This window comes from Erinaceus europaeus, chromosome 4, assembly GCF_950295315.1.
Source record: "Erinaceus europaeus chromosome 4, mEriEur2.1, whole genome shotgun sequence".
Taxonomy (NCBI): domain Eukaryota; kingdom Metazoa; phylum Chordata; class Mammalia; order Eulipotyphla; family Erinaceidae; genus Erinaceus; species Erinaceus europaeus.
In genome coordinates, this window is record NC_080165.1 from 59,246,472 (window position 1) to 59,265,703 (window position 19,232).

At 40.4% G+C, this 19,232-nt stretch overlaps 1 protein-coding gene across 4 annotated transcripts in view; it reads right to left on the reverse strand.

The window, feature by feature from the left end:
• SLC26A8 (solute carrier family 26 member 8) overlaps positions 1–19,232 on the reverse strand; it is a 102,594-nt gene that overhangs the window by 35,531 nt on the left and 47,831 nt on the right. For all 4 annotated transcript variants that reach the window (XM_060189697.1, XM_060189695.1, XM_060189698.1 and 1 more), the window contains 6 exons: positions 16,658–16,805; positions 15,684–15,797; positions 7,177–7,254; positions 2,185–2,280; positions 481–587; positions 329–398 (listed from right to left, as the gene is read on the reverse strand). In XM_060189697.1, the coding sequence (XP_060045680.1) occupies positions 329–398; positions 481–587; positions 2,185–2,280; positions 7,177–7,254; positions 15,684–15,797; positions 16,658–16,805 (613 nt within the window). The remainder of the gene's footprint in view (positions 1–328; positions 399–480; positions 588–2,184; positions 2,281–7,176; positions 7,255–15,683; positions 15,798–16,657; positions 16,806–19,232) is intronic.

The window sequence follows — 19,232 nt, forward strand, 5'->3', positions numbered from 1 at the left end:
AAAGAGGCAAGAACTAACACATTCCATCTTCCTATGTTCATTCCCTGCATTTTTTGCTTTCTTCTTTCCTTGCCCCCACTGTTTCTACTCCTCTCTTTTGTGTGTGGCCTCCTTCCCTAAAAAATTCATTTAAAATCACTTTGAACTGGCTGTAGTACTATGAAGATTTAACTATTCAAGTTAATAATACATCACTTTCCCCTTCTTTGTAAATGTGTGTTTGTAGAGTAACAAACAATAGCAGTGGTATTTTTGTAGAAGAGCTGGGCATCAGGTCTGGCCCACACCCTCCTTTGGGCAAAAGAGTGGGACTAGTTGGGGCTCTTACCTCCCGATAGTCAGTAATGCTTCTGTAAATGTTGGTGTTAGGGATCTGTCCCAGTAGGAAAATCTTAGTCCTGAAAGGAAATGCATTTGTTTTTTAGATTATAGTTGCTTTACCTTGCCATGGCTTGCCTCCTCTTACCTGAGACAAAGTACCTGTGTGACTGAACAGTAACCATGAAGAAGGCAAAAACTATTGAAACAAGTAGTCCAAGGTCTAATCCTAGTACAAGCGCAGCTAATAATGTGACTATCCAAATAACCTTATGAAAAGGGGAAGGAGGAGAAGAAAGGAAAAAAAATTAAGGATCTCACCAATCTTATCTCTCACCCTTCCCCCACCATTACCTACTCTTTCCCTACACCTGGCATTTAGATAACAAATTCCACAGCTATGTGGACAGATGCCATCATATCATTGGTACCAAGGCTTCCCTGCATTTTTTTTTTCTTTAAATCAGAGTGCTGCACAGTTCTGGTTGATGGTGGTATAGGGATTGAGTCTTTTGTATACCATTATGTTATCTTCCCCACCTAGCAATTTTCTTATGTATTACCCGCTTAGCTCTCTCTTGGAACTTCAGTATCCTTGCATGTAAACTTTGAATTCTTTGTTGAGATTAGAAATGCCATATAGTGTTGTGTGAAAGGAGAGAAGTTTAGAAATGCCATTTGCAGTACAACCTAGAACATTAACCAAATAGCAGTTGCTATTTTAAGACTTATTGTTAAATTGTGTTACTGTGAGTTCTCTACCTCCTTTTCAAGTTCCCCACCTCACTCTCAGCTGGTGACAACTTTTATTTTTATGAGGAATATAAGATGAAACTCCCTTGAATATTTTTTCTCCTCCACCTACCACTTGTTAATAACTACATTCAATTTTCCCTCATACTTTAAAGTCTTCTTAAAAGTGCTATCCCCGGGAGTTGGGTGGTAGCGCCACGGGTTAAGCGCACATGGCACAAAGCGCAAGGACCGGAGTAAAGATTCTGGTTCAAGCCCCCGGCTCCCCACCTGCAGGGGAGTCGCTTCACAAGCGGTGTAGCAGGTCTGCAGGTGTCTCTCTTTCTCTCCCCCTCTCTGTCTTCCCCTCCTCTCTCCATTTCTCTCTGTCCTATCCAACAATGATGACAACAATAATAACTACAACAATAATACAAGGGTAACAAAAGGGAATAAGTAAATAAATAAATATTTTTTAAAAATCTTTAAAAAAAAAGTGCTATCCCCACCCAGGTTCAGACTGGTGCTCACAACACTCAGGGAAGCTTTGGTGTGTGGTGTTTCTCCTTCTCTCTCTGTATTTTTCTTTCCCTCTGAAAAAGTTGGCTTGGAATGGTGCAGCCCTACTGATAAAAAGAAAAAAAAAAGTAGCATTCTCATCCCCTCCCTCCTAGGACCGAAAGTTCTACCTGTATTTCAGACTATATCCCCTTTTACACCCTCAGGGACCTGGCTACCAAAATTATTCATTCATGATATATATGCCCTCCATCAAGTCATTCTCTTTTTAGCATTTTGATATTTCCTATTCTTGTTTTTTAGTTTTGTGCTTTAGGGAAAAAAAAAAAAGATATTCTATCAGCTGCTCTGCCTGGTAAGTCACCTTCTCATTAGGGTTTGTATTCTTACCTGGGAAAGTATTTACATTAGCTGAATTAAAAGTCACTTAAGTAAGCAGTGTATGAGAAATCCCTTTAACTAGATTCATATGCAGATGTATGTAATTCCTTTTATTTGACTTTGTATAGTGGGGATGAAGTCTCAAGAGTTTTCAGGCACACATAACCTTGGCTTGTTCTCCTTCCCTTTCTCCAACCTTCCCTTCTGTTCTTCCCTCCTAGCATCTATACTCACGAAGTCATACTGGTTTTGTCTCCACAGAGTAGGTAGGTAGAAAATAGTTTCAAAATATGGTAAGAGGTTGCTCATAATAATACCAGCCAGCACAGCCTGTGGGGAAAAGGTAAACCCTGCTTCATTTTTTTCCTTTGGAGGCCCAAACTCCCACATTTCCACAGAGAACCTTCAAAATATAGTCTCCCCACTCAGATATTCAGATATTTTGCATTGATACTAAAAATGCATGTCTGTGCTTCAAGTCATTGTCTAGTCAAATAAGTATTCTTCATATTTTCCCCCATGCTTTTCTCCATAATTTGTTACACACACACACACACACACACACACACACACACACACACACACACACACGAAAAGGCAATACCTGACTGATTTGGCCAATAAACTACAAGTCCATTGCAGATGGAGACAGTTTATTCCTTTATAGTGAGAAGAAGAGTGGTTAAAGGTCACACTTTATCAGTCCCTTCTGTTTCAGGGTTTTCACTTTCTGTGTTGGGACATGACCTGTAGGGAACTAGCACCATTGACTACTAGTCTTTGGTTACTTGACTATGTGTTGCCTAGTCTGACACATTGATACTACCTTTGCTGCCGAGAAACTATTCTAAAATAGATCATAAAGGGACTCAAGTTCTAAAAAAATAAAATTCGAGCTTTCACTCAAGTATAATCCTGATATGATTGTATCTATATTGAGAGATCTTATTTGCCTATCAAATTAGAAATACTCCATATACATAGTCAGTGTAAAAGGGTCCTGCTCTATTGAAAAGCTATGTGATGAATGGTATGGGAGGTGGTGCAGTGGATAAAGCATTGAGCTTTCAAGCATGAAGTCCAGAGTTCAATCCCTGGCAGCAAATGTACTAGAGTGATGTCTGGCTTTCTCTTTTTCTCCTTCTGTCTTTCTTATGAATGAATAAATAAAACCTTAAAAAGAAAAACTATATGACATATTAAGACATGCTGATATATTTCACACAGAATTTTTTTTTCTACTTTTAGAGATCTTTTTAATTTTGGATACAGAGATAAACTGAGAGGGAAGGGGTGATAGAGAGGGAGAGTCACCTGTAGCACTGCTTCATCGCTGGTAAACTCCCCCTTCCCTTCCTGCACAGGTGAGGATCTAGGTAGAAATCTATTTTAAAGATACAACAGGGTAGGTGTACAAAATTTCCCACTGTTATTTATAGTAACAAATATTTTTAGGAGCCTGGGAAGTGGTACTGTAGATAAAGTCTTGAACTCTCAAGCATGAGGTCCTGAGTTCAACTCCTGGCATCTCATGTGCCAGAATGATGTTCTGGTTCATTCTCTCTCTCTCTCTCTCTCTCATTAACAACAGCAATAAAAATAAATCTAAAAACAATTCTGGGGGTGCTGAGCAGTGGTGCACCCAGTTAAGCACACATAGTACTAAGCACAAGGACTCTTGCAAGGATCCAGGTTTGAGCCCTTGGCTCTCCACCTGCAGGGGGAATGCTTCACAAGTGGTGAAGCAGGTCTGAGGGTGTCTATCTTTGTATCATCCTTTCTAGCTCCCCCTCCTCTCTCAACTTCTCTTTTGTCCTATCCAATAAAATGGAAAAAATTGCTGTCAGGAGCAGTGAATTTGTAGTGCTGGCACCGAGCCCCAGCAATAAACTTGGAGGCAAAAATAAATAAGTAACAAATAAATGTATAATTAAAAAAATCAGGCATGTATACATGTATCCATAGGCTAGGGGAAACTATATATCTCAAAGTAAAAGGGCTCAATAGTCTGCTGTGATTAGACTTAGACTTAATAATTTCAGCAAGGAAGTAGAAAGGCCTAAAGAAGACACCCTTAAGTGTCTAATCAAACATTTACTACTTATGCTTAGACACCCTCCTCTCCTAACCCCTACTTCAATTCCCTCAATCACTTCATCTACTCAATTAACTACATAAAAGAAAGTAAGTAACAGATACCCCCTAATTTCTTCTGACAACGGCATTAATGTTACCCCCTTGATAATCTTTAGAAGAAATACTATATACAATTGATTGAGAAATACATTGGCAAAAGTATATATATATATATATATATATATATATATATATATATCAACTAAAGGACAGATGTTGTCCCCTATGACCATCTATATTATAATCATCAAGCAAGTAAAATGCAGTAAAACTTAAGGTTAACTTACATACCACTTAAACACTAGGTCTATTCCATCCCTAACTTGAGGCCAAACCCCATAAACCCAATACCAGTTTGGATACAACAAATAACACTCGATGATTTCACAACTAGGAGAAAGTCTAATCACTTCAGATAAAGAAAAAGACTACAAAAGCTGGATACACTGGATAATCATCACTTTAATGATGATCTTTTGATACCAGGTCACCCCGTCATCTGCAGCTCTAGCAGGGAATCCTTGGATTCCCACATAGATATGGTGGGCCTAGACACTAATAGATCCCTCTCTACGCCATCACTGGTTACTTCCATCAGGAACATCATCATAAACTCTCTCGTGGGTCTCTCCAGGACATTGCCCTCACTGTAGGGCAACAATGGTAGGAACTACTCTCCAAAAGGAAGCTGGGTTAGTCTGTTCTGCCACTTGAGGAAGACTGGTCCTGAATTGAGGGCAGACTAGAATGTTCCTAGCTGTGACCATGGACTTCAAGCTCAGACTGACAGGGACTCAGAGGTTACACAGGCTCCTGTGCTAAATATGAATAGATATGGGTCCTGGGTCAGATCAATGAGATAAACAGTTAATGATGTTTCTATATTTTCTAAGTTTGGGAGCTACTCTCTGTTCCAATAGAGCTTTATAGCCCTATTCTCAACTCTCACACCATCTTCCCAGACAATATTTCCAGTTCACCTGAATGTTAGCTAAAATTACTCAAGCAAAAATTACTAAAGTCATGGGTCCTTTGAAAAATACCTAAAATAGACTTCCTAGCTTCTTCCCACATGAAGGCCCCTAATTTCTTCTGTTTGTCCTGCTTTGTACCTTACTGCCTTTCAGCCAAGTAGCTACCAAGTTGTAGAAGCTACTATGATTCCTATCTGACTTCCTTGAACAGACTACCTTACCAATCTGTCCCACCCCACTAGAGGAAGATAGAAATAGGTTGGGGTTAAGGATTGACTTGCCAACATCCATGTCCAGCAAAAAAGCAATTACAGAAGCCAGACCTTCCACCTTCTGCACCCCATAGAGAATTTGAGTCCATACTCTCAGAGGAATAAAGAATATGGAAGTTTCTATAGGACATAGAACTCTGGTGGTGGGAACCGTATGGAATTCTACTCCTATTATCTTACAATCTTGTTAATCATTATTAAATCACTAATTTTTTTAATTCAGGTAGCCTAATTTTCCAATAATTAGAAAATGATAAAATAAGTTGTATCATGGACTATCTTGCTATATATTAGATAAAAATAAAAATATAAAATTATGTGTGTAGTTAGGTTACAACTATGCAAAATAATATCCTGTCATGGGAAATAATATTGATTAGATATGTGCCAATTGTTAATAGTGGTTTATTGGTGAGGAAGGATGGGAGTTTTTATCTATTTTGGATTTTCTGAAGTTTTAAAAATAAGCACATCAGCTTTTCTGAAGGAAAGAAAGCTTCTTAAATATGAGAAAATAACAAGAACCGGCGTAAGGATCCCAGTTTGAGCCTCCGGCTCCCCACCTGCAGGGGAGTCGCTTCACAGGCAGTGAAGCAGGTCTGCAGGTGTCTATCCTTCTCTCCCCCTCTCTGTCTTCCCCTCCTCTCTCCATTTCTCTCTGTCCTATCCAACAATGACAACATCAATAACAACAACAGTATTAACTACAATAATAAAACAATAAGGGCTATAACTATACTATAGCACCAAAAGTACTGTATAAATTACATTCTGGAAATGACTTCCACTTCAAGCAGATGACAGCTTGCATGTGATGAACACAAGCTTGACCCCACACTCTGTGCACAGACTCCATGGCTGGGCCCCAAGGTCTCTGAATCACAAGAGCAGAGGGCAGCGTTGAGCTAGTCAGCCCTGCTAGACTGAAAGGTCACAATCTCCAGGTGGGCTGTATGATTTCATAAGGATGGCATACCATTTACAATGGAGCTCTAGGACTGCCATCTCAGTGTGCAACCAAGCTGCTACGCCAGGAATGAAACCTTCTCTCACTTTCACTGATAGGTTAAAATAATAATAATAATAATAATAATAATAATAATAATAATAATAATAATAAATAAAAGAGTAAAAGGAACATTAAGGAAATTTCAGAGGAAATTATGAACTGAACACTAACATATACTGCAGTTTAGAGCAAATTGGTTGCAGGTAACCAATGAACCTGGCCCTCTCTAAATGCAAGGGAAGAAGTTACACTTAAGTATAAAAAGGCCTCCTAGCTGAACACATTCAATTATACTTAGGCCCTGCCTTCTAGTATTGTGAACTAAGAGACAGTGTGGCCAGAAGCCTCTTGGTGAAGTGCACAAGAATGCAAAACAAGTCCTTCTGTTTTTTGCAAAAAAAAAAAAAAAAAAACCCAAACAAACAAAAAGCAAATAGTATGGCTGCACAATGAGTTTCCCAGACTGTGTGGTTAATGGGTATTCTGACTCCCATAACCTAGTCTTTCAACTTCAAGATATTTACTCAAGATAAATGAGTAGTTCAGTCATTTCTGATGGAATCCTTACTTTGTAATTTAAGCAACAAAGACAGGATTAATGAGAATGAGAATTATAACAACTAACATTTCTTGAGTGCTTAATGTGAACTTAAGACTATTCTCCCTATATTACATATGGTTTTATATTTATCTTCTGATGTGAGGTAAATGGTACTGTTCTAAAGGGAAGGGGCTAGAGACAGGTGGGGGAACCACTGGGACAAACTATAGTTCCCCTGTGAGGTGCCCCCACCAAAATGCAATCTGATACAATTATTTATTCCTTTCTACTTACGTTTGGTAGATCGTAGAAAAACCTTCTAATCTTCACCATCAGGAGCAGCATCAGACCTGCGCCTATCAGAGATGCAAACTGAGGAGACAGAGCCAGTTGAAGAGCAACCATCAGGAAGGCACTGGTCCCTGCCTATAACCGAGGCCTTTTGCTTGGTGGGAAGGATTTAAGTGTAACCATTTTGTATATATGCATTTTTATTGGAGTGACATTTTCAAATCTTGTCATTGTTAAATCCATACTGAGCAACTATTAAATAGAAATTATTTCTGCAGTAAACACATGAATGCTTTCCAAAAAGGTCCAATCAGACTTAGACATTTGAATATTTATTGCCATAATAACAACTACAATAATAACTACACAATAAAACAAGGGCAACAAAAGGGAATAAATAAATTTAAATTTTTTAAAAAGTTATGAACATTAGGAGCAAGGACCAGTATAAGGATCCCAGTTTGAGCCCCCCAGTTCCCCACCCGCAGGTAGGTCACTTCACAAGCAGTGAAGTGAAGCAGGTCTGCAGATGTCTATCTTTCTCCCTCCCCTTTTGTCTTCCCCTCCTCTCTTGATTTCTGTCTGTCTTATCGAGCAACAATGATATGAATAACAACAACAATAATGACTGATAAACAACAAGGGCAACAAAAAAGGGAAAAAAATAGCCTCCAGGAGCAGTGGATTTATAGTGGGCACCAGGACCCAGTGATAATGCTGACAGCAAAAAAAAAAAAAGTTATAAACATGAGTCATGGCTGTATACAGCAGCTCTGGATCCTATCCTAGTTGGTTTAATTACTCTCTGCTCAGTTTCACTCATTAAGTAGTGATTCTGATTTTTCAAATACACTTAGAAAACTAAGAAACACAGGGTCCCATACAATTCCAAAGCTTTCTTCTTTCTTTTAAATATTTATTTATTTATTTATTTATTCCCTTTTGTTGCCCTTGTTGTTTTACTGTTGTAGTTGTTATTGATGTCATCATTGTTGGGTAGGACAGAGAGAAATGGACAGAGATGGGGAAGACAGAGAGGGGGAGAGAAAGATAGATACCTGCATACCTGCTTCACCATTTGTGAAGTGACTCCCCTGCAGGATGGGAGCCAGGGGCTTGAACTGGGATCCTTATGCAAGGTGCTTTGTGCCACCTGTGCTTAACCCGCTGCGCTACCGCCCGACTTCCCCAAAGCTTTCTAAATTTGTGATATCCACTATTGATAGATCTCCATGGTTTAAATCCCTAATAATAAAGAAACAAGATAGAACAGCATAATTTTCCACTGTGATGGCGATGGGAGAGAGGAATAAAACTAACCACAAGATGTACTGCACCAAAGCAAAGGGTTCTGGGGAAGAAGGGAAATAGATGAGATGAAGGGGAGCTTGTGTACTGGTGTATGACAATTGAAAAGGATCTAGGTTGGGGCAGGGAGTCTCTTGCAGACACCTATTATGTGGAGATAAGAGGCCATACCTATTTGTCAACAATTGTGCTATAAATCATTACCCCCCCCCCCATAGAGTGGAACAAAGAAATAACCGTAAGTCAAAACAATGGCACCTACAAACAAGAACTGAGGGAGTGCTACACCACTAAACTACTGCTCAGCAAAGATTCTCTAGGTAGGGAAAAAAATCATTTCTTTTTGAATTCCCTTCTCACAACTCACTAGAACTTGCTATATAGATGCACCACTGAAAATAGCAGCAATGAACTCCAAATACTATTGCCTTCTTCCCCATCCCAGCTAATTCACAATCCACCATGGAAAAGCTGACTCATGTGAGTAGGAAGAAGGATGTGGGAAAATGGACCATGATAACCAAAACTCAGGAATTCTAATGCCTAAGATTTTGTACACTATGGAACTAAGATAGCAAATAGTAGCCATATATTCTTCCTGCCTATTGCTGGATCTAATTGGTAATCAGACTGAACTTTAAGTGGGCTCACATTGTTAATACATTTCTAATAGTGACTTGTTCTTTGAAATATTAAATGTCCTAAAAGTGTAGACCAGTTTCAGGTGGTCTTTGTCGATACCATGGTGGGGGAGACCACTTTGATTACCATAGGAAAACATATAAGGATATTTTTCCTAACACTTATTTTCTCAAAAATACTCCTGGTTACTAAATAAAAGAATTCAAATGCCAAAACAAGCTGTATAGAGCCACACACTGAATTCCATACAAAATAGTACTCAGAGAGTGTTGGGAGTTCTACCACTAATTGCCTCTCCCTGGGCTGTAGACTCAAAGTGGACTTTGGGATCAGAGGACCATACTTGGTGACACTGTATTCAAGGAGAAATCCTGAATCTCAGACTCATCACTTGAATGGGATCTAGAGAGGGCAAGTATGTAGAAGTTTACATTTCATGCATATTTTGCTTTTCTACTCTCATGTCTGGTCTCCAGGCTTTCTTGAACAAAGACTGACCCTGCTTTATCTCAGGATTCAAGCCAATGTGTATCCCCCAGCCATAACTATCACTAACATGTAGATTATCAGAACCAATGACAACATAATTTGTGGATTCCATGAAGCAAAGCACTAGATTGTTAAGTACAAGTCAGGGAACTAGGTTCCTGAAATAGTGTTACTGTTTTTCATGTATAAGTTTTTTGTCATGATCGGTGCTTTAACAGCCTGGGGTGACCTTTTAGGGGGGGGAACCACAGCACTGAAGGATCGTCCAATGTGGTGGGGGCTAGATTTGAACCTGGATTGTGTGCATGACAGCAACAAGACTATCTGAGTGAGCTATTCTGTTAGTCATGTATTTTTTTTTCTTTTTTCTTTTTTTTTTAACCAGAGCTCAGCTCTGGTTTATGGTGGTGCAGAGGATTGATCCTAGGATTTCGGATCTTCAGGCATGACAGTCTCTTCATATAACCATTATGTTATCTACATCTGCCCTTTTTTTTTTTGCCTCCAGGGTTATCAGTGGGGCTCAGAGCCTGCACTATGAATCCACTGCTTCTGGAAGACACTTTTTCCATTTTGCTGCCCTTGTTGTTATTGTTACTATTGTTGTTGTTGGATAGGACAGAGAGAAATCAAAAGAGGAGGGGAAGACAGAGGGAGGAGAGAAAGATAGACACCTGCAGACCTGCTTCACCATTTGTGAAGTGAAACCCCCTGCAGGTGGGGAGCCTGGCTCGAACAGAAATCCTTCTGCCCAACCTTGCACTTTGGGCTGTGTTCACTTAATCTGCTGTGCTACTGCCCGAACCCCCCTTGTTTTTTTTAATATGTTGAATGACAGACACTATGATGGGCACTGTTATCGTCTAATTTAATTCTCACAACTGAAACGAGTTATTTTTAATTTATTTTCCCTTTTGTTGCCCTTGTTTTATTGTTGTAGTTATTATTGTTGTTATTGATGTCATCGTTGTTGGATAGGACAGAGAGAAATGGAGAGAGGAGGGGAAGACAGAAAGGGGGAGAGAAAGAAATACACCTGCAAACCTGCTTCACTGCCTGTGAAGTGACTCCCCTGCAGGTGGGAAGCCGGGGTTTCAAACTGGGATCCTTACGCGGGTCCATGAGCTTTGTGCCACATCTGCTTAACCCACTGTGGTACCGCCCGGACCCTCTGAAACGAGTTTTATAATAATCAGCTTTCAGTCCACCTTATCAGTTAAGTCCAAAATCCAAGCACTCTTCACTGCCCATCTGCTTCCTCTAAAAGGAACATAACATAACTAATTTCTTTCTCTGCTAGTAACTGTTGGTAATTCATAAGCAGGTAAGGGAAGTGAGGACAAGGTCAGAAGGCCAGTCTTTAGAAAGCAGTGACCAAGAAAATGAACCTAATGGCAGAGAACAGGGAATCACAGTGATCAGAACTGAGTGAACAGAAAGGTGAAGTGGGGCATTTCAACCAGCCATAGGCTGGGGCTCTTCAAATCCTCTGTGAAACAGCCCTGCCAGTGCCTCAAGCCCAGGACTTACCTGGAATGGCCAATAGGTTTTGCTGTACCAGCAAAGACAAGGGACACCGCACAGGGGGAAAAAATTAAAGCAAAATCTGAATATATACATGCAGTTTGTGTTTATGTCAGTTAAAGAAAGTGAAACAGCCCTTAGGGGCAGGTCAGATCTGGAAGATTCAGAGCCAGCCCCCTAATTTCTTTTTCCTGTAGTTCTGAAGATGTTTGATGAAGTGGAGATGCTCCCAAGTAGAGTGCATCAAAAGCCCTCTAAGCAAAGAAGTGGAGAGAATAGAATACTCCAGGGCTGCAGGATGAAAAAAGCTAAGTAAACCTCAGAGGTCTTTGTCAGTCCATATCAGAAACTCAGAGGGGAGACTGAATAGGGCCAAGAGTTGGTAGCATTCTCTACTGGAAGCATCAATTTGCATTGGACAAATCAGGATCTTAGGGAAGGGTTTACTAGCATCCTTGGAGACATGCCTCTTTGTAAAGTCACTCCACTATAGAGGGATGCTTTTGGAGGAGTTTGCTAACACAGGAAACAGTGCAGCAACAGAGCCAAGGGCAATCTTTGAAGCAGGCACTTTGTCCAACAGGCTAAATATAACAGTGCAGCTACATTGAAGCTCTTCTTCCTTGCCTCCATCTATACGTATCCTAGCCTTTCAAAGCTCCATGAAGGTCCCTCTTCCCTTCACTGCTTGTCTTGCCATATTTATGGTTCTTTCAATTAATTAAAAAAGAGATGGGGACTAGGCAGTGGCACACCAGGTTAAACTCACATAGTAGGAAGTGTAAAAACCCATGCGAGGATCTAGGTTCGAGCCCCTGCTCCCCACCTGCAGGGGGATTGCTTCACAAGCAGTGAAGCAGGTCTGCAGGTGTTTACCTTCCCCTCCCCTTTCAATTTCTCTCTGTCCTATATATATAAAAAGATTTGGTTATTCTTTTTAAAATTTTATTTATTTTTTTAAATATATTTTTTAATTATTTATTCCTTTTGTTGCCCTTGTTGTTTTGTTGTTGTAGTTTTATTGATGTCATTGTTGTTGGATAGGACAGAGAGAAATGGAGAGAGGAGGGGAAGACAGAGAGGGGGAGAGAAAGACAGACACCTGCAGACCTGCTTCACCGCCTGTGAAGTGACTCCCCTGCAGGTGGGGAGCCGGGGGCTCGAACCGGGATCCTTCCGCTGGTCCTTGTGCTTAGCGCCACCTGCGCTTAACCCGCTGCACTACCACCCGACTCCCAAATTTTATTTATTTTTATTTGAAAGAACAGAAAGAAATTGACAGGGGAATGTGAGATAGAGCAAGAGAGAAAGAAAGACACTTGCAGCACTGCTTCAGCACTCATAAAGCTTCCCCCCCACTGCAAGTGGGGACCAAGGACTTGAATTTGAGTCTTTCGTACATTAAATATGCGCACTCAACCAGGTATGCCACTCCTTGCCCCCAGTACTTTAAACTTATTATACATTTTTTTTACTGCCTTTAATTTTTCTTGCATCTTGATTTGGTTTTTTCCCAACTGTGTGTTTTTCTCACATCACCTCCAACTTTTCACTATGTTTACATTGTGAGTAAACAAAGTATGCTGTGAACATTAATGAAAACTCATGCCTGAAATTTACATTTCTTATTATAAAATTCTGTTTATGTTGACTTCACAGTTTTTGTATGTTCCTCTTTAATAAAGGTTTATTTTGATATATTTTTTAATTCTTCATCACTAGCGTTTTTGCTGGGGTTTAGCACCTGAATGATTTTTCTGCTCCTGGAAGTTCCTCTTTCTTTCCCCCTTTGCAAACAGCATTATCACTGGGGCTCAGTGCCTGCACCACTCCACTGCTAGCAGTGGTCACTTTTTTCTTTTCTTTCCTCTAGTTAGAGGGTGAGAGACAGAGAGAGGTAAAGAAAGAGAGAGACACAAAGAGAAATGAATAGACATCATAGCACTGCTCCATCAATCATAACGCTTCCTTCCTGCAGGTGCTTCTATGTGGAGACTTGGGGCTTGAACTGAGGTCCTCATGTGTGATAATGTATGTGCTCTACCTGATGAACCACATGCCAGCTCTCCCCCTCTTTTTTTTTAAATAAAGAGAGATATGGGGCCAGGTTGTGGCACAGCTGGTTGAGCGCATACGTTACAATGTGTGAGGACCTCTGTTTGAGCCCTTGGTCCCCACCTGCAGGGGCAAAGCTTCACAAGTGGTAAATCAGTGTTGCAGATGTCCCTGTTTCTCTCTCTCTCTCTCATACCCTTCCCTCTTAATTTCTGGCTGTCTTTATCCAATAAATAAAGATAATAAAACACATAAATAAATAAAGCTTTTAAAATAAAATAAAGGGTGAGAGACAAAGAAGAAATACCATAGCAATGCTCCACCACTCATGAGGCTTCACCTTAGAATGATGCTCCCATGTGGCAGGCAGACACTTGAACCTGGGTCCTCATGCATGGTAAAGTGCATGCTCTACCAAGTGAACTATCTCTAGGTTCCAGATATCCTCCTCCTCCTCATCATTATCTTCCTCCTTCTCTCTTTCTCTCTCAATCTTTTTGAGAGAGAAGGGGGAGATAGAGAGGGAGAACAATAGAGAGACACATGCAGACTGCTTCATCATTTGTGAAGCTTCCCATCCTGCAGATGGAAACTGGGGGCTTGTCCTTGTGCACTGTAACATGTACTTTCTACTGGATGTACTATTTCCTACCCCCCTAAGTTAGTCTTTGCTCTCTGTTACTGTCTCTCTGCCTTCTGAACCCATGCCTGTTTCAATTCAGATAGTCTTTTGATATTTCATTGTTACAGAGGTGCAATGGGACACCTCTTATATTGTGAGTTCCAACTTTTATTTTGTCAGTTCAAAACTCATGAACATTGATTTATAAAGTCTCATGTGTGGAGTTAGACAAAGAGCTCACCTTCAGGGCCTTCTCTATCATTACTCTCCCCTTTTATCTTCTGCCTCACCCACCCATGTATTTAGTTTACTAACTCAGAATACCTAAAGATAGACTGACCTAGGTATTTCTCTCTTATGCAAAGGTAGAATGCTCGTAAATTCCCTAGGCTTGCCTGAGAAAGGCCTTACTTCCAGTTTGCCTATCTAGGAAGTCAGGAGCTTCTAATTATGTTGTCAGGATGGAGAAAGTTGTATTACAGCTTTCTCAGGTTAGGATTAAAAAATATATACCCTTGGGGGTCGGGCAGTAGCACAGCAGGTTAAGTGCACATTGTGCAAAGTGCAAGAACCAGCGTAAGGATCCTGGTTCAAGCCCCTGGCTCCCCACCTGCAGGGGTGGGGGTCGCTTCACACGCAGGTCTGCAGGTGTCTATCTTTCTCTCCCCTTCTCTGTCTTCCCCTCCTCTCTCCATTTCTCTCTGTCCTATCCAACAACAACAACAACAATGGCAGCAATGATAATAACAACAGCAATGATAAACAACAAGGGCAACAAAGGGGAAAAATAGCCTCCAGGAGCAGTGGATTCGTAGTGCAAGCACCGAGCCCCAGAAATAACCCTGGAGACAATATATATATATCCTCATAAGGGAAAACTGCTAGTTAGGTGATGTTTAATTTACAAGAAAAAAACATCAACTTTTAAGTATGTTACATGGGACAATGGGCTACTGTATAGAAACCACTCACATAGAATACTATTTCTATAAAAAGTGTTCAAGTTCCACATTGATATATAACTTTTAAGACAAAAAGTCAAGCAAAAAAATTTTTTTTTCTTCCTCCAGGGTTATCGCTGGAGCTCAGCGCTGGCACTTTAAATCCACTCCTTCTGGTGGCTATTTTTTCCATTTTATTGGATAGGACAGACAGAAATTGAGTGAGGAGGGGCAGACAGAGAGGGAGAGAAAAAGATAGACACCCTTAGACCTGCTTCACAGTTTGTGAAGTATTCCATCTGAAGGTGGGGAGCCAAGGGCTTGAACCTGGATCCTTGCAAGGTACTATATTGTGCTTAACTGGGTGTGCCATCACTCAGCCTCCTAAGCAAATATTAAGGTAAGCACAGACTCCAAATTCTTTCAAGAAGTCTTTCCCAATAAACATAACATTAAAATAGCAACATGAGGGACTAGATGTTGATGTACTCAGTAGAGTGCATACATTACTATGTATAAAGGACCCAGTTCAAGGCCCCAGCCACCACCTACAGGAGGGAGAATCCATGAGCTGTGTAGCAGTACAATAGATGTCTTTTTTCTCTACTCCTTTGTCTCCCTCTATTTCCCTGACTCTTTCTTGTTGTTGTTATAATAAAGAATAAAAGACAGAAAAGGAGGAAGAAAACAACGAAGGGAGGGACGGAGAGAGGGAAGGAAGGAGGGAAAGATCACCAGGAGTGATGGATTCATTGCGCAGACACCTGAGTCCCAACAATAACCCTGGTGGTAAAACAGAAAAACAAACTCTAGCAACACGATTAAAAGAATATGATCCCCACTTATGAAAAGAAAACCCCCACCTGTGAATATACATGAGTAGGCATAAATGCCCTTCTATATTCAATATCAAATCTGTTTCAACATACCTGTTGTCTTCCTCCAGATTTATCCTGGATAATAGTTCTGACAACAGAACCAGTAAACACACAAGATCTGAAAAATGAACTGACGACATTGCAAAGACCGATGACTATTAAGTCCTATAAAGAAATAGCGAATACTTTTTAGGTCTTTTGAGTTTGAGTTTTAGTCTTTGAGTTTGAGCTACAGTTACACTCTGTTTCTTGTGTATGAAGACAGGATTGTTTATATAACTTTGAATAACAAAATATTTCTAATCTAAAGATGACAAATCTGATTTTAGATTTAGTTGAAGCTTCATTTTAGCTAGTTATCATAAGGAGAGCACCTTATCACAGCAAGAAAATGAAACTTCTACCTCTTTCATAGGACCACAAGGACTTAGAATAACAGAGAGAAACAGAGTTGTTTTAAATCTCCCTTCAATACTGTTCTAAAAGCTGAAATGGGATACCCCTTTCTTTCATATTTCCCTTTTGAGTTCTAAAGAGAGGACCAAGTCAGAAATTAAAAAAACAAATAAAAGTGCAGCCCATTTCTGAGAGGCCCATTTAAACATAATATCAATAGTACCCTGGTCTTGAAAGCTCGTATCACTTTAGTATGTGGCTGACTTCTAAGGACTTACTGGAAAGGGAGATAAGACCAAGGGAAGAGGAATTTTGCTAGTTTGACATCAGAATGCAATCTTTTATCCTCTTGCCTCCCTACATGATTATCTTTTCCTGGGGATCAACACATTAATTTGAGTGGCTTCAAAGATAAATATACCACATTAAAAAAATCATTTAAGTATAGCCTGAAGTATGGTTCAGCTGACTCTCGTGTTAAAGAAGAATCTATAGTCTCCATTTAGATGAGAGGCTTAGATTATAGAACAAAGACTGAGGAGATGGGTGGTGGCATACCCAGCTGAGTACACATGTTAGAATAGAGACTGAAGGGTCAGAAGAAACAATAGAAAGACCAGTCTGCTCACCTGGTTAGAGTTGACACTGTAGTTATGGTAACTGGAAATCTTCTTTCCCAGAAATATGAGCAGGGAGGAGCTTACTAAAGCTAAGGAGATAGCTTGTAAAACAACTTGAGGAAGAATTTCAAAGTCTGGGGTTACAGGTAACAGGTAACTGGAATAAAATGGTAGAATTATTCCTAGAGAGCAAGAATCATTTATTGACTTTTACCCCAATCCTATCCTTCCTTCCTCTTTCCTCTCTGTCCTCCCCCTCCCTCTCCTCTCGTTTTCCCCTTCTCCTTCTTCCACCCTCCTCTTGATACTTTATTTTAATATAAAAAAATTTAAAACATTAAAAAAATGAAGGAAGGGATATTATGCATGAACCCTCAATTTCAACATATAACCTTTCTTAAAAGATCTATTTATTTATGAAAGACAGGAATAGAGAGAAGGAGAGCTAGAACATGACTCTGGTACAAGCAATGCCAGAAATCAAACTTAAGATCTCATGCTTCCAAGTCCAACTCTTTAGTTACTGTATCAAATTTAAGAATTATTTTCTTCTATTGTTATGAAAAAATACCATAGAAATTTTAATAGAAATTGCATTGAATCAAAACATACATTGTTTTAAGTAGCCTGGACATTTTAGCAGTATTCATTCTTCCAATATGAGTGCCAAACATTTCTTGTTTGTATTTGAATATTTTCTTCAAATTTTTTCATCTGTGTTTTATAGTTTTTAGTGTTTATGTATTTAACCACTTTGGTTAAATTTACTCTTAGCTATTTTATTATTTTTGATGAAGTTATAGTTCTGATTATTTTCTTAATTTCTCTTTTAGAACATTTATTATTATTTTTTGTAACATTTGCAAATGACATGCAATTATCCCTTAATAGTAATACTGTGATTCTATAATATATTTTGTTTTATATAATACTTCTTTGAATAGAACTATCTTGTTAATCACTATTTAGATTATTATAAGAAAGTCATGGTAAATGTTTACTACTTTTATTTAGAAATGTTCTTTCTTTCTTTTAAAAAAATGCCACCAGGGTTATCACAGGGGTTTGGCACCTGTAGGTTGAACATTTTTTCCCCCTTTTTGTTGCCCTTGTTGTTTATCATCGTCGTCGTCGTTGTTATTGTGGTTATTGCTGTCGTTGTTGTTGGATAGGACAGAGAGAAATGGAGAGAGGAGGGGAAGACAGAGAGGGGGAGAGAAAGACACCTGCAGACCTGCTTCACCGCCTGTGAAGCGACCCCCCCTGCAGGTGGGGAGCTGGAGGCTCTAACCGGGATTCTTCCACCGGTCCCTGAGCTTCGACAAGTGAGCTTAACCCACCCCACTACCTCCCAGCTCCTAGGATGAACTTTTCCCCCCCTCTTTTGTTGCCCCCTTTTTTGGTTATTATTATTGTTGTTGTTATTGCTGTCGTCATTGTTGGATAAGATAGAGAGAAAGGAGGGGAAGACAGAGAGGGGGAAGAGAAAGACATCTGCAGACCTGCTTCACCCGACTTCGTCACCCGACCTGTGCTGGATTAGCACAGTCAACGGCCAAGCCTTTCCCGCTACGAGACAAGTTCTCAAGATCTTCCCGCACAGTCATCACCGCCCAGCTATCATCCACATTGGTCTCCAGCTTCCACTGATTCTGTGCTCAGAGAAACTAAGATGGAACTTTCAGAAAGCAAACTGGCGTCTGTTCAGTGAACTTACCAACAAATCTATTCCTGCAATTCCAATTAACTCTATCCCCTCTGAAGATTCCTACAGGTGCAGCTTCCCAAGCCATTCCTCGTGGGAGACGTGCTAACTATACGCCTTGTCTTGATGCTGAATGCGAGCAACTACTAAAGCAGTATGATGAGTCGGGCGACCCAGATGTGGCTGACCATCTCATTGCCTCCCTGGATGCAGCACGCCAAGCCCGCTGGCAACAACTCACGGGAAGTCTGAACTTCACCCACTCAAGTAGGAAGGCCTGGAAGCTTCTTCACAGACTGGATGCCGGTAGCCAACCCCCTCCCGTCTCCCATCCTCCCGTATCTCCAAACTCAGTGGCCAGTCACCTAACTCAAGTTGGACGTGCTAAGATCGACCCAGTCTGGAAAAGAGAAATTTCCCATGAGTGGTCATCCCACTTCCGGTTATCTTGTCCATCTCCAAAACTCTCTCCCTTTACACTGTCTGAACTGGAAGATGCTTTGAAGAGGGTTAACCCAGGAACAGCTGCTGGCTATGATAACATCACCCCAGAACTCATTCTTAACCTGGGTCCCGCGGCAAAGAAGTGGCTCACTACATTCCTGTCCCACATCTTGGAATCTGAGTCTATGCCCAAAGTTTGGCGTCGTGCGAAGATTATAGCGGTTTTGAAACCAAAGAAAGACCCAACACTGGCCGCCAGCTATAGACCAATTTCTCTCCTCTCCGTGTGTTACAAACTCCTTGAGAGGCTGCTTCTGTCATGTATTTCTCATCTTACAGAGAAATTCCTATCACCCGCCCAGGCTGGTTTCCGCCCAGGAAGATCGATCTACCTGCTAACAAGCCCTGGCCCTCTCAACTTACATTGAAAATGGA